At 38.7% G+C, this 15,698-nt stretch overlaps 1 protein-coding gene across 1 annotated transcript in view; it reads left to right on the top strand.

The window, feature by feature from the left end:
• Positions 1-14,744, top strand: part of LOC100025087 (transmembrane emp24 domain-containing protein 11-like) — a 24,067-nt gene extending 9,323 nt beyond the window's left edge. Inside the window, exons 2-5 of the mRNA XM_001376108.4 lie at positions 8,189-8,289; positions 11,098-11,223; positions 13,182-13,328; positions 14,556-14,744. Coding sequence (XP_001376145.3) covers positions 8,189-8,289; positions 11,098-11,223; positions 13,182-13,328; positions 14,556-14,705 — 524 coding nt within the window. The 3' untranslated portion in view covers positions 14,706-14,744. The remainder of the gene's footprint in view (positions 1-8,188; positions 8,290-11,097; positions 11,224-13,181; positions 13,329-14,555) is intronic.
• Positions 14,745-15,698: the final 954 nt, after the last annotated feature.

Below are 15,698 nucleotides of genomic sequence, written 5' to 3'. Positions count from 1 at the left end.
ACCCCTACTATGTTAAGTATTAGTGATATAAGACATGTAAGAAAAAGGCAATCCCTGCCCTCAAAAAGCTTACATTCTAATGGAGGAACTTAAAATGTGTGGAGGGGGGGATAGGACAGAGATGGGAAAAGGTACTTGCTTGAGAATAAGGTGGCTACATCTAGAGAGGAACAGAGTAAAGGATGGCTGGTCTCAACCTTGCCTCCAAGTAAAAGCAATGAATTTGGAACCAGAACATTGGCATCCTGACTCTGTGGCTACCCAGTCGAACTCTGGGAAATCCTTTAACCTCTCTGAGTCTCAGTTTCTTGATCTATAAAATGGGGATAATATTTACATATACTACATATCCTATAGAGTTTCTGTGGGGATCAAATGGAAAGTGCTATAGAAACAGGAATTGGTATTTTCCTTCTCCTTTACTCTGGGTGGCTTTTGCTATTCTGGACTCTTTTCTGAGTACTGAGGTGTATAAAAGTTACTCAGAGGAAGTGCTATTTGTAATTTCATGGGTCAAACTATGTCTGAAGAGAGATCCAGTGTTTTTACACACCACCACTTGGTGGCAGTTGTCAGCATTGCAGGCTGGAAGGATAGGAAACAAAGTCTGTGTTACAAACCTCATTCTAGGCTCATGGCTTCTTAGCTCACACATTGTAATATTTCATGTGGAAGGTAGTAGAAGTGCCCCCACCTTGGACCCCTTCGTATGCCTTATCTTCCTTCCAACTTCTGCCCCAACCCTCACAAGCTGGCAAAGGGTCTCCACCCTCAGAAAACTATGGAAAGAAGCAGTGCAGGGAGAGCAGTGTGGTCAACTAATTCAAGTCCCAAGTTCAAGTCTCCACTCTGCCACTGTTTCATTTTTTGATCTTGGGAAAGACCTTTCTTATGGAAAGAAAGAGGGAAGGAAAGAAGAAAAGAAGGAACAAAGGGATGAAGGAATGATGGAAGAAGGAAGGAAGGGAAGAGAGGAAGGACAAAAGGAAGGAAGGAATAAATGAATGAATGAATGAACAGAGGAAGGAAAGGAAGAGAAGGAAGGAAGGAACAAAGGAATGAAGGAAGGATGGAAGGAGGGAAGGAAGGAAGGAAACATTTATTAAGCACCAACTATGGGCCAGGCACTGGGCTAAGTCTCAGTTTCCCCATGTGTAAAATGAAGGGTTTGGATCAGATGGTTTTTAAGGTTCATTTCAGCTCTTATATTCTATGTTCTAAGGATCAGCCTGATTCTGATATTCTATAATAATAATACTTTCCTCTATGATAGCACTTGAAGGTTGTCAGAACTCTTTTCATGCAACAGTAAGTGCAATTATAACAAGTGTAATGCAGGTTTGGGTCATGGGTCATAGAGCATCCAAGATGGAGTCACTCACATGCATGGAAGATTGTGAGAGACCTGCTTCTGAGAGAAAGAAGACCTGGCTTATGCCTGAACATTTTGTGTTGGCCTACCATGTGGTTGGGAGTAGTCTTTTCCTATTAGTTGTATCACCAAAACTGTCTGTTTTACTGTGCTACAGGAAGGGTTGGGGGAGGGGAGGGAGGGAAAGAATATAATTCTTGTAATCAAGAAATAATGTTCTAATTGACTAAATAAAATTAAAAAAAAACTCTCTGTTTTAAGAATTTCTAGACTGAGGCACAGTATAGGCTTCTCTTGCATTTAAATCTGAGGGTGACAACAAGTCAACAGAGAATGTGCAGGTGTGTGCCAATTTTTCTGTCTCTGAGAAGCTGGTCCTCCAGAATTTTCATGTAGGGGATGCCATCTTAGGTGGTATAGACAAGAGTCAATCCCCCACCACACAAATTCCATTATTTGTATTTTACAGATTGCATAAACTAAGTCTCAGACATGAGGGGAAAGACTTGGTCAACCAGACTTCCCAGGTAGCCACAGAGTAGAAGAGAGGCTACTTCTATGCTCCGAGTAACTGGAATCAGTTGCTATTTCCATTTCCTGTCTTTAACTACCCTGCCTCCCTGACGGTGCTAATACTCCAGCTCTGGATCATGGAGAAACTGCTTAGGATTGGAGATAGGGAGGCTACCCTAAGTACACTAGGTGGGTCTGTGCCCCTAAAGAGTGCTGATCAGGCTATGGTTTAGTAGGAGTAAGGATAGATGAGAGCCAGACTTCCTGTGCTTCTGCAAAAAGACACTTAGAAAGCCAAGTAGCTCTTTTGGACCACCCCTTTTCAGTGATGCTTTAGGGAGCTGCCCTGTCCTCAGCAACACTGTGAATTCAAGGTCTGTCTGGAAAATGTCTCTTTTCTCCTTTCTGGGCCCCTTTGCTTCCCCCTAGTGTTCCCTTCTATTCCCAGGCACTGCCTCCATCCCATCCAATAGTGATTCTCAAACTCAATTTGCTCATGGCATGGTATTATTCATTGCCTTGTGGAATCACTGGGGGAAAAGTGGGGACCCACATGATGTGTGTCAGTATAAGTTCCTTATGTTTGGTGGCACACAGTCCAACACATTCTTTTAAAACCACTCATCTTGTATGGGCTTTCAGCTCGCTGTTAGACTTGGGGAAACTATTAATGTTTCTCCTCCCAGAGGGATTGCCATTTTAATAGAGAATTCTTATAGACGAATGCTTCTAGACCCAAAGGATGATTTGAATGAGTGAATCAATGAATGATGGATTGACAGCTGTGTTTCTTGGAGAGGTCCTTCTTCTTCAGACTTGATTTCTTTAGAAGGCAGCTATCACTACAGCTGCCAATCAATCATTCATATCCATTCAATAAAGATTTATTAAGTACTATTCTGGCCTCACTTACTTCCTAACTGTGTGACTGAGAGCAGGTCACTTAACCCCAATTGCCTAACCTGTAGCGTTCTTCTGCCTTAGAACTAATACTAGTATTGATTTTAAGAAAGAAGGTAAGGGTTTATTTTTTAAAAAAAGATTAAGTATTTAATGTGTACAAGACCCTGCAATAGTAGTCATTGCTAGTATTTACATTATGCTTTATGGTTTGCAAAGCACTTTACAAATATGTCTTCATAACAACCCCGGGAGGTAAGTGGTGTTATTATCCTCATTTTAAAAATGGAGGAACTGTGGCAGACAGGGGTTAAGTGACTTGCCTAGGGTCACACAGCTAGGAATATCTGAGGCCAGATTTAACCTGATGGATTGAAGGGGAAACAATATATACAAGTAAATAAAAAATTAAGTAAATATAAATACAAAATAATTTGGGGGAGACCCTTCTGGGATGGAGAAGCAGGAAAGGAGATGACATGGGATAGAGATACTTGCACTACCTACCTCTAGGTTTTGGAAGGCTTAGAAAAGTGGCATGTTGTGTAGAAAGCTCTTTGTTGCCATTTAAACATGTTGTTATTATTATTATCACCATTATCTTTGGTGTTCAAGAAAATTATCCTGTAGGGTTTAGGACAGGAAAAAATTTTTGGCCTTACAACCTTAACCTTGACTCTTGGGAATGCATCTGAAATAATCCAAGTTTCTCAGGGGATGGGCCTTGGACTCAGAACTGTCCTCTACAAATCATTCCCTTAAAAACTCAAATCTGGTCGCTTTTGGAGGCTAACAAAAAGGGTATTTATTTGGGTTGATGTCTTGTGAATTTCTAGCTGTCTCCATTTGTTTTATTTACTGCACTAAGGATGCTCTGATGGGCCATAAAGAGAAGGGAGTTACAAAGACATGAGAAGCTATCTAATGCGACATCCTGCCCTTTATAGGCCTCCTGGTATCTCCTCCTGCAGCATGGCCTAGCTTTATGTCTTTGTTGCAGGCTTTACTGAGATATTTTAGGAGTGGAGATATAGAGGTAAATAATACTTATGGTCTTTTAAAAAAAGTTTTATGATGATTTTTTTGTTTTTACAGCACTGTCATTTCTGGATTTAGTATTCCTCCAATGTTGCCACTTCCTCCCTCTCCCACCATCCCTGAATTGAACCCTCTTTTGTGTCAAAGACAAACAATTCAGTAAAAACAATTGATAGAGGATTCTATCTGACCATGTATACAAACTACAATGTGTAGATACTGCAGGAGCAGTCAGAAACAAAACAGTTTCTTCCCTCAAGGAGTTTTCAGTCTAGAGGCAATATATATATGTGTAGCATATACAAAATGGACAGAAGATCATTTGGAGGGGCAGCTGTGGTTCAGTGGATTGAGAGCCAGATCTAGAGATGAGAGGTCTTGGGTTCATATTTGACCTCAGACACTTCCTAGCTGTATGACCCTGGACAAGTCACTTAACCCTCATTGCCTAGCTTTGGAACCAATATATAGTATTGATTCTAAGATGGAAGGTAAAGCAGGAGGAGAAGAAAGAGGAGGAGGAGGAGGAGGAGGAGGAGGAGGAGGAGGAGGAGGAGGAGGAGGAGAAGGAGAAGAAGGAGAAGGAGAAGGAGAAGGAGAAGGAGAAGGAGAAGAAGAAGAAGAAGAAGAAGAAGAAGAAGAAGAAGAAGAAGAAGAAGAAGAAGAAGAAGAAGAAGAAGAAGAAGAAGAAGAAGAAGAAGAAGAAGAAGAGAAAATAAAGAGAAGTTTAAGAGAAGAAGAAGATGATGATCATTCCTTTCCTCCATGAAATGGCCCAAAGCAGTAATCAGCCAGGCTGCACTGAGCTACCCTGACATGAACTGGTGCCTATTTAAGGTTTAATCTGACTTGGCATTTTACCTAATATCATATAGTTATGCTTTATAATAATATTTTTTCTTGACTACCATGACTCCTGTCATTTAAAAGTATTCCCAAATTATCTAAACTCCCTACTCATTTGACTACCTGGTCAGTGGAAAGAACCCTAAACTTTCAGCCAGAAGACTCGAGTTTGAGTTCATTTACTTAGCTCTGTAATAGTAAGAAGCCATTTCAAATGAGTCATGTCCGGAAAATGGGTTGTTTTTACGAAATGTCAAAGTCAGGGATTTGGGGAATGGTTTTAGGGAAGGGTAACAGATGAGAACAACAATATATATAAATAGGGGCATATTTAATTTTAAATGGTAAAGGGAATTAGAAGGGGATTAGGAGTGTCTACTAATAATAATAACCCACCCAGTTAATAAATATAAAATCCTTAACCTAACTAAACTAAAATACTAAAGAATAAATTCAACAGGGACCAGAATCTCAAACACCAGAAATGTATAGGAAATCTTCTCTCAGCCTTGTATCTTTCAGAGGCAGTCAGCTTTCAAGATGAGCCTGTCTAGGCAGAGTCCAGGCATAAACACAACGTCCAGGATTCACCATCAGGTCCAGACTCTCTCTGGAAACTGCTCCTTCCCAACAGCTTAGAACTCTGTCCCTGCCAGCTCATGAGAGATTCTAAGTCTCAAGACCTGTCAATCAATTGTAGCTTCTACCTTCTTTTGCTACAGAAAGTATTTATCTATTTATATACATATATTCATACACACATATGTAAATATATTCCATCAAAGGAGACAACATGTATATGTAAGAAGATATAAGGATACATGTTATATATATATATATATATATATGATAAATGAAAGGCTTTTTTGGCAGGGAGATACTAGCAGCTGGGGAAATGATTTCCCTGACATAAAACAGTCTGGGAAAATTTTGCAGAATCTGAATTGGAAAGGACCTCAGAGGTGAGTCTAGTCCAGCCTGTATCTGAGAAGGAATCACCTCTATAATATTCCCAGCAGTCATTATTACACCCAACCAAGGGTCATCCAGCACTCATTTGAAGATCTGCTGTTAACAAGCACTCATTCCCATCTTTAAGACAACTTATTTTATTTTGTAGCACTCTGACTTTTAAATTCTTCTTCACATTGAGTTGTAACATGTTTCCCTGCATATTCTACCCATAGCTTCTGGTTTGTGCCTTTGGGGCCAAGAAAAACAAATCTAATCCCTCCTCCTTATAATAGTGTGATCATATCTCCTATAAATCTGATTGTCCCCAGGCCTTTCAATCCATCCTCATTAGAATGATTTCAATAAACAGTGCCAACACTGGTATGCAACAAATTTAGCAGGTGCTAAAGGAAATGGAATAATAGGGGAGGATTTTAAATGGAGGTAGCTTAGACTAATAGGTTCGACAGTATCTTATAGTGTATTTATTTAAAGTATGTTTTCTTGAATATGTAGAAAACGTGATTGCTTTTCTGGTTAATAACTTGGCACATCAATAGCAACATCTCTCATTCTGGAGGACTGGCATCTTTGCAGAAAAGATGTGGCCTACATGATCACATAATCAGGTTAATTTTGAAACAGTTTGATGACTTGATCCCCCAAATGATCCAAGGTTTATGGTTACAATTCCAATATGGTAGGCAAAATAACAATATTAGCAACAACAACAAATTGATATGCCCCAAAGCCTTATTGAGGGGGTCTAGTATTTATGAGACAAGTAATAGATAATCTTGTTATCTTCTACCCCATAATCAGAGGCCCTCTTGAGTTCAGTTCTGGGTACCATACTGTAGGAGGACCATTGACAAGCTAGAGCATGTTCCAACCAGGGTGACCAGGAGAGCAATGAGATTAATTCTCATATCAGTTGAGGATTGATTGGTTAAAAGTAATGGGGATGTTAATCCTGGAATGTAAAAGACTTAGTAGTGGTATCATGACTATCTATGATTTAGTATCTTCAGTACAGCCAAGTGGAAGAATATTTAGAGTTATTGTGCTTGGTCTCCAGAGGCATAATATAGAATAATAGTAAATAGAAATTATAGTAATATTATATATTATATAGTAATAAAATATAGTAATAATCATAATATAACAATAGTAAATAATAATAGTAATAGTAGTATAGAAAATAATAGTAAATAGCTGATTTTAGTTACCTTGGAAATTTCTGCCAGTGGAGGTCTGAAAAGGACAGAGGCTGAATGACCACTTATTGGGACAGAGTAGAGGTCAGATTTGTGCTCACACAGAGGTTGAATGACCTAGATCAGAGGTGTCAAATCCCCAGACTACTGACTTCATTCAGCCCAAGCGTGGCAGAACCAGATTAAGATATCATTAAGAAATATCCAACAAAATAAAAATACAATAAATCACAGATAATATTCCATTCTAAAATTAATTCATTATGTAGCCTTGGAGGAGTCATATGCATGAATTAGTGGTCCTTGTTTCTATTGGAGTTTGATACCACTGACCTATGATCTCTGAGAAGTCTTCTAGCTCTGGGTCTGAGACTCAGCAAATATTTATAGTGTACCTACTGTGTGCCTAGAGGGGGAAGGTATAGAAAAGAATTATTGTAATTAACTATATTCAATAGGCATTTGTCAAATTTGTTTAGAGTATAAGGTCCTATATTAGATCCTGAGATAAATAAGACATGAACTTAAGTTTACATTTGTTTACAATAGCCTTTTAAAGTTTATTACTTTACCTTTTACAGATGAATTAACTAAGGCCTAGAAAGAGCTGAAATGAGTTGTTTACTCATCCAGTTATTATATGTCAGAGCCAAGAGGTAGATCTACCTATTGGGACACAAACTTTTCTTCTTTCTACCCAAGGTCTTTCAACTGTATCATATAACCTCACTAGCTTAGAGGTAAGGAGTGGGAGAGAAAATACTCAATAATTCCTATCTAACTCAAAACATTTCCAAGCACATACTTTGGGTGACTTCTGTGCTTATGATGAGAAGAAAACGTTGGAAAAAAAATGAGACCTTGCCCTTAAGGATCTTACAGTCTAAAGGAAGGAGGATATGCCATGTAGATTCCAAAAAGTTTGCTAAGTTAGGCTGTGAAGGGGGCAATGGGTAGATCCAGATTGTAGGAAAACTGGTGGCACTGGGAGGTCCATTCCATCTGAGGAGCTCCAACACATACAAAAATAGCAAGTACAAGGGGTCAGTGCACAAGAGGGCTCCAGATTATGAGAATTTATTTATTTATTTAGATCATGAGAATTTAAAATAAGGAGAATCCAAGGCCAGAAGTGGAACTCAGATCTCCTGACTTCAAGGTCAGGTATTTTTTTTTTCCCCAGGATACTACATAACATGGGCACTAAGAGATTTTTATATAAAAACCATTCCTATATTTTGTGATTTGGGTGAACAAAAATGATGGATCCAATTTAATATGGCTGCAATAGTTCCAGAACATTTTTTCATCTATTTTATAATAAATATCTTTTGCATTTTCTAAATAGGGACTTACAAGGTAGAACAATGGGACATAAAGCGTCAAGATTTCCTTGGCTCTGCTCCTGGTTTAGGGATGTTTGTGACTGTAACAACTTATAATGATGAGGTAAAATATTTTCTGCATTTTCCCATTAAATTTTTTCTATTGCTAAGACATTAAATATTATCTATGCATACATGCCACAATAGAGTAGTAAGTACTTATTGTAGATGGAGAGAGGCTGTAAAGAACACCAAGCCTGGAGTCAGGAAGACCCTCAGATCTCAAATGTGACCTCAGATCTTCATAGCTCTGTGACTCTGGGCAAGTAATTTAATCCTGCTTGCCTCAGTTTCTCCATCTGTAAAATGAGCTGGAGAAGGAAAGGGCTAACCAGTCCATTAATCTTTGCCATGAAAACCCCAAGTGGAGTCACGAAAAGTCAGACCCAGCTGAAGTGATTGAATAACAACAATTGTGTACAGAGAACTGTTTAGAGCTGGAGGAGATACAAAGTTTATTTAAAACATGCTCCTTATGATGCTAAAGATTCACAAAACCAGAATCTATTCAACAAAAACTATTGCTTTTCTAGATGGTATAGCAGATGGAGTGCTAGAGTTAGGAAAACCTGAGTTAAAATCCTACCTTAAACACTTAACTATTTCTGTGATTCTGAGAAAGTCATTCCTGTCTCAGTTTCACTTTTCTCATCGGTAAAATATGGATAATAACAACACTTACTTCATAGGTTGTTGTGAAGCTCATTTAAGGTGACATATATGTATATATAATGCTTTGCAAACATTGAAGCACTTTAAGTATATTTCTATATTAAACAGAAAAGGGCAAATTTAAATGTATATTATATATGGAATATATCTATATATTAAAAGTGCAAATGTGTGTAATTTTGTAGATAGTGCATATGTGTGTGATCACTGCTATACAAACAAACCCTTACAGAGCCTAAAGCCTCTCTCTAGTCTAATTCAAAGAACCCAGACACCAAGCTGTGCAAAGAATAAGGGCTCTTCATCCAAGTTTAATGGCCCCATCCATGTCCAATGCTTAGAAGGGTCAAGTTCTTCCTTTCTTCTCTGTTTTTTTTTTTAAGCTTTCATGGTCTTCCTGGCTTCTCAAGCTTCTTAAGCACTTGTGACAAACAACAAGCTACCTTGTTATTTGTGGCCACAAGGACTCTAGAATGTATACTTTTAACTGCATTATCAGAATTTTCCAGGAAACCTTATATCAAATTTCAGAGATAAATTGTTACAAGTGAAAATAGAAAAGGACTATTCATTGAAATAGAGATCGTGCTTTTTAATATCTTAAATCTGGCTTACACAAAACCTAAGTGCTGCTTATAGTTGAATTGTGTGAAAAAAGTCAGCAAAAGTGACAGTCTATAAGCAGTGAGGCTAAAAATGAATTCTTGTTGTTTGTCATTGCATGCAATACTGTCCATGGCCTTTCTTTGCAAAGATTCTGAAGGGGTTTGCCATTTCCTTCTCCAGTGGAAGAAGGCAAAGAGAGTTTAAATGACTTGCCCAGGGACACACAGAGTACCTGGATTTAAATTCAGGCCTTTCTGACTCCAGGCCCAGTGCTCTATCCACTGAGCCACTCAGTTTCCTCCTAAAAATGAATAAAACATTTTTATTTGACTCTGGTGTCAATCAGTCTCACAGGACACATAGGGCAACTTCTCATTTCTTTGGCTCTTTGTTTTTTCCCCACACTCTTGCCCTAAACCTCCCCTTACAAGTGCTCAGTTTACAAAATGCAAGGAAGAAAAGGTTTAATTTCATGCCCTAAATAAGTGAAAAATACAACATATTTCCTAAGAAAATAATGACACTTCCCAGTCCTTGTAGCTTCTTGTAGTACTCCATAGCTTCCAAGAGGAGGCAATGGAACAATTCTCCCATTGTTACTACATCTGTGTCTTTCTCATATTTCCCCATTTTTGCTAGCCCATTTCCAGAGTACACTATTTCTCTGTCCTGACTATCTGGGAATGACACAAAAAATATTCAGACTTTTCTATGACCTTAGCAGGCACCATTACCATTCCTCCTGGACGCAAGGGAGGTCTCTGCTAGAAAATCTTTCCTTGACACATTTCCTGCTGACCTCAAGTCTCACAGAAACTTGTGCAGGAGGAAGAAATATCCTGACCCTTTGATCTCTGAGTAAGTCTATCATGAACACCAGGCTGAGTTATGGGGTCTGTAAAGCCTGACATCTTTCTAGGAATTTCGGCAATGTGCTCTTACCCAAGCACATTCTCAGTATTCTCTGCTGATGTAGAAACTCAATAAAACACTCCAGTTTCTCCCCAATAATCAGTCCTCAAATTTCCATAAATGAGGGTGTTATTCAAATTATGCTTAGGGAAACTGTTGGTGTGGGAAATGAAATACTCTCCTAGCATCACTATGGCCAAGAAATTAGTGAGAAGAGGAAAAAAAACTCCATTTATACACAGGCAGACACATATACAAATAATATGTAATATTTATGATAAACAGTTTGAAATTTGTTTTTATTTGACCTTGTATGGGTCACTCCTGGTGTGGAAACTCCTTCCATTGGTATAGATTAAGAACCAATCTATAATTTATAATCTTTAAGAGTTTTCCTGGGGTGCTGAGAGATTGTTACTTTCCTATGGTCATTCATCTAATATATATTAGAGGCAATATTTGAATTTCTATGGCTGGCTTTTTATCCACTGTTTTGATAATTTGTGGTGTGTGTGTGTGTGTGTGTGTGTGTGTGTGTGTGGTTTCTTTCAAAGAGATTTCCTTTTACTTGCAGGGCATATAAGTCACAATGGTCCAGACTAATACAGTATATGATAGTCCTGGAAAGGATGACTCCGATAGCTAGCTGGATTCACAAACCATTGAAATACTTCAATTGTAGGTGTTATTGTCAAGGCTGTACGGATCGCAGGGGGTATTCACATTCACTTCATATTCGCCTGGAGAGCACATCATTTGCTTAGAGTCTAACTCTACAAATCTCATCTCCTTTGGTGGTAGTAAGCTGGTAAGTTGTATTCCTTTAATGTCTTTGTTAATGGAGCCCCTGACAGCACCATTCAGCCATGACTCTGGGGTGGTTATACTCAGGGCTGGTTAGACATTTCTTCCCGTGCTGCATCCAGATTTGGGCTTAGTAACGAAAGAGGAAGCTGGGGAGCTTGGAAAGAATTCAAAGGAGAGCCACAAAGTTGATTAAAGGGTTGGAAAATAACTCTAAGGGATGGCTGAAAGAACTGTGATTACTCAGGCCTGAAAAAAAAATAGGGAAAGTTGAATGGTGATATTCAAGTGAACTTTCATTCTCTTACAGAAGGCATGGGGGCCCAGTCTTTGTCTCTGCTAAGAATCTAAGAGTATTTGACATACTGGATAAGAGACTTGCATTACATGTATGAAGGAGGCCATGCCACTGATAGCCATTAGGGCCAGAGTCATTCCCAAGAAGGCAGGAAACAAGGTACCAGGAGTGTTTAACAAACTCTGCTTAGTGGAAGACCATTTAATCTGCTGCTTCTATAATTGTCCAGTAGTAAGAAACACCCTGGCCCATTGTTCTCTGAGCAATTCTATCATTGACACCAAGCTGAGATATGGGGCCTACAAAGTCTGATGTCTTCTTTTTCCTAGGAATGTTCCTAGGGACTTCTTATGCATGGTGGGGAATGGAGAGAAAAGAGACTGAATCTGGATGTCTTACCATTGAGGAGAGAATGGTCATGTAGTGAGAATGAGAGATAGTGGATGGACAGTCCATGGGTGGACATTGGTAGTCAGAGTTTCATTAAGAAGTCTAAAGGAAGACACACACACACACACACACACACACACACACACACACAGAGAGAGAGAGAGAGAGAGAGAGAGAGAGAGAGAGAGAGAGAGAGAGAGAGAGAGAGAGAGAGAGAACCAAGAAACTGGAAAATGGGAAGGAGTACCTGTTAAGGAACAAAATAAGAAATCTGAAAAGTGAGTAGAAGGGGAGTGAAGTGAGCATGACAAGAGCCCTTCATGGAACAAGTCAATGGGGCACAGAAAAGGTTTAGTTCCTTGTGGAGGATTTGAAGGGGTAAATATATGAGCCTTCTATAAGAAGTCTTTCCCATTCCCCTTTAATGCTGTACTTTCCCCTTTTTGAGTATTTCCAAGTTTATCCAGCCATATCTTTGCATGTTTTCTCCCCCTTTATATGGTGAGCTCCTTCAGAGTCAGGGACTTTTTTTTTTTAACCTTTCCTCCTCATATCTCTAGCATTTAGCATGGTATCTGGTAAATAGAAGGTGCTTAATAAGTTCATGTTGACTACTAATGAGAAGGCATAGATAGGTTCTAGGTTCTAATCTATACTATTGAAGTGTTGACTTGTATAGCTTAGATCATAGACCAGTCAATTTTTTGGAAGTATTTCTAGTGCCTAGTACAGGGCACGTATTGAACACAGTAGGTGCTTGATAAATGTTTGTTAAGTGGAAGAGGGGAAAGATCTCAGTTTCCTCATCTGTAACACAAAAGAGTTGTTCTAGCTGACCACTACAAGGTCCTTCCAGCCTTCTGTTATTCAATAATCTCAGAAGGAAAGATTTTCACTTAACAGGTACTGACTGATAAAGCATCCATTATGGGCTTGGTTCCGTGGCTATTGGGATATATATTTTTTCTCATTGAAAGCCATTGAACCCAGGGAATTCACAGCCTAATGGGGGGATAGGACCTTAAACAAAGTTGCATGTATTGGGAGCAAAGGAGATAGCAAGACAAGTGTTTTAGGAAAGTATCAGGAAGAATAGTTAGTACAGTGGGGATGAGTTGGAAAAGGCCAAGGAAAGCTTTGAGGACAGAGGGCAAACAAGGAAATGAAAAAACAGAAAGAAGAAAGAATTTCCAGCAAGCACAGCTTCTGAGGACTGAATGTTGGCTGTGGTTTTTTAAATATGGAAAAAAAATTTGTTTTAATTGTTTGCTTAGCGGATCCACTTGGATATTCGAATTGGAGAACATGACCTTGATGCAGTAATTGCTCAAGCAAAGGACAAAGTTAATGAAGTTAACTACAAACTGGAACATCTGACAGAGCAAATTGAGCAAATCATCAAAGAACAGAACTATCAAAGGGTGGGTAAAGCTGCTGGCACACTGGAATTCTCCTCTCTGTACCAGGGCATGTGGGCTTCTTGGGAGAAGCCCGTAAGACCAGGAGAAAATGAACCCATGCTCCTAAGAGTTCCTTTCTGGAGTGAATGGCTCTATCCAGACTCTAGTGTTGTGTTGACTAGCTGGGCACTCTTGGCTTAGCTATCAGTTTGCCTTGACTTGGCTCTCCTCTCCATTTCTTCATCTTCAAGATGAGGATTGGACTCATGAGCTAGAAGGTCCCTCCCAGCTATCAATCATTTAACTAGGCAAGCATTTTCTTTTTGCACGAGGATGGTCATGTAAATAAGCAGACTAGCTCAGGGAATATGAGACAGCTCATGCTTTCCTTCCCTTGGTCTCTACCCTATTTCTAGCCATACTCAATCTGGAATGTGCAGCCCACAGGGAGGGGAGGGCAGGGAGGTAGAGATCTGATGAGGAGATTGATAAACACACTTCTCTGTACTATTGAGGCATCTAGGTAATACAGTGGCTAGAGAACAGGAAATGGAGTCAAGCAGTACTGAATTCAAATCTGGTCTCAGATGCTTACTAGTTGTATAATCTGGGGCAAATCATTTAGTTTCCACCTGCCTCAGTTTCCTGATCTGTAAAATGTGGCTGATGATAATAATAGCACTACCTTTTAGGGTTATTGTGAGAATAAAATGAGGTAATAGTTATAAAACACATTGCAAATCTTAGAGTATCATATAAGCACTAATTGTTTATTATTGTTATCATTATTATCTACCAAAATCTGTGTGTGTGCACCATGAATAGCTCAACCGGCGCAGACCCTGTCTCTATCTAGAAGAGAGAGAACCTAGTTGATTAATGTAATATGTAATATTGTAGCAATTATACATATAATTGTATATTATATTATATAATATATAAAATTATAATAATAATGTAATATTCTTTGGCTATTAGTAACATAAATTATATAAAGCATGTGCTACTTTCTTGATATTTCATGTGGAATTATACTGTAGTATTTTATAATGTTGAACCTCGTTTTTTGATGCTTGGGTAAACAGTACACTCCATCTTGCAATATCAGATAGAGTTCTTGTGCATACATACAGATCATTGCTGGATAATAAAACTACCTTGAATTTACAAAGAGCCTTTTCCCCCAAAGAGCATGCATTTTTATGTACCTTTATGAAACTAAATCTGCCTTTTTTTTCTTCTGCATAGGAACGTGAAGAAAATTTCCGAATGACCAGTGAAGATACAAACAGCAGTGTTTTATGGTGGGCTCTTGCTCAGATGTTAATCCTTATCTTGGTTGGAATTTTCCAAATGAAGTCCCTTAAAGATTTCTTTATAGCTAAAAAGCTGGTTTGAAATGCAGTTAACAGAGGCAAATAAACTGTACAATGATTTGCATAATGTCTGAGTTAATAAAACAAAATACATAAATATGCATTATTTTGTGGGTAATTTCAAAGAGATCAAAAGTTGAAATTAAATCTGTTTGATCAGCATCATAACACCCTCTGGCAAATAAATGATGATTACAAAAGCAAAGTTTAGCCAATAACTGAGCTCCTAGATTTAATTTGCTGGTGGGGTGGGGAGAAGTGGGACAGAATCCACTTCTCATCTTAACCTTGATACGGTCAACAACTCTTCATGATTCCAATGCACTTTGCCAGAATCTCTGCTTTCTCTAAATATTTCTCTAAAATACTAATACTTTTATTTCAATTAGATTTGAAACATTTCAGAAAGATGATACCTCAGTTGCCACCGTTGAGAGGATGGTTTCCCATCTGCATTTGGTGGATATAGAAAGGGAGGAATCATTAACATATTGTTGGGCAAAATGGGAGGGAGGTGAACTAGAATTCCTTGATTAATTCTGGTAGTTTTGCTGCAAATGCAGAAAAAAGGACAACTTTGTGGAATATCCCCCTTTTTTCCAGTTGTCAAAAAGTAAAATGGCAATCTAGCCTTTAGATACATTTATATGCTAAAAGCCAGTTAGAAAGCTCTCTTGGTTCAGAGAGGCTGAACTATAGGTTCACTTTTGGCCTAGGTTGCCCACTCTTGGTCATTTCTTTATAGGCTAAAATCTTGGCTAGAATCTCGAACTGAGACCCAACTGTGCCTGGAGTCCAAACCACATAGCTGCTGTGTGCTTCTGAACTTGTTCCTTGCTTGGTATACAGTTTAGGATCCTCAACTGCTCCTTATCCTTCAATGCCACCCATAGGTGATTAAGGTCCCCTCCTTACTCAAACTTCAAACTGAGTCCCAGAACTAATTTTCAAAAGCAGGGAGTGAATGCGGTCTTTGAGCCCAATTGGCTTCAGAATGTGCCAAACTAACCTTATT

Source organism: Monodelphis domestica, chromosome 6 (assembly GCF_027887165.1).
Source record: "Monodelphis domestica isolate mMonDom1 chromosome 6, mMonDom1.pri, whole genome shotgun sequence".
Classification (NCBI taxonomy): Eukaryota; Metazoa; Chordata; class Mammalia; order Didelphimorphia; family Didelphidae; genus Monodelphis; species Monodelphis domestica.
Note: the sequence above shows the minus strand (reverse complement) of the source record. Positions and strands in the feature narration are given on the sequence as shown.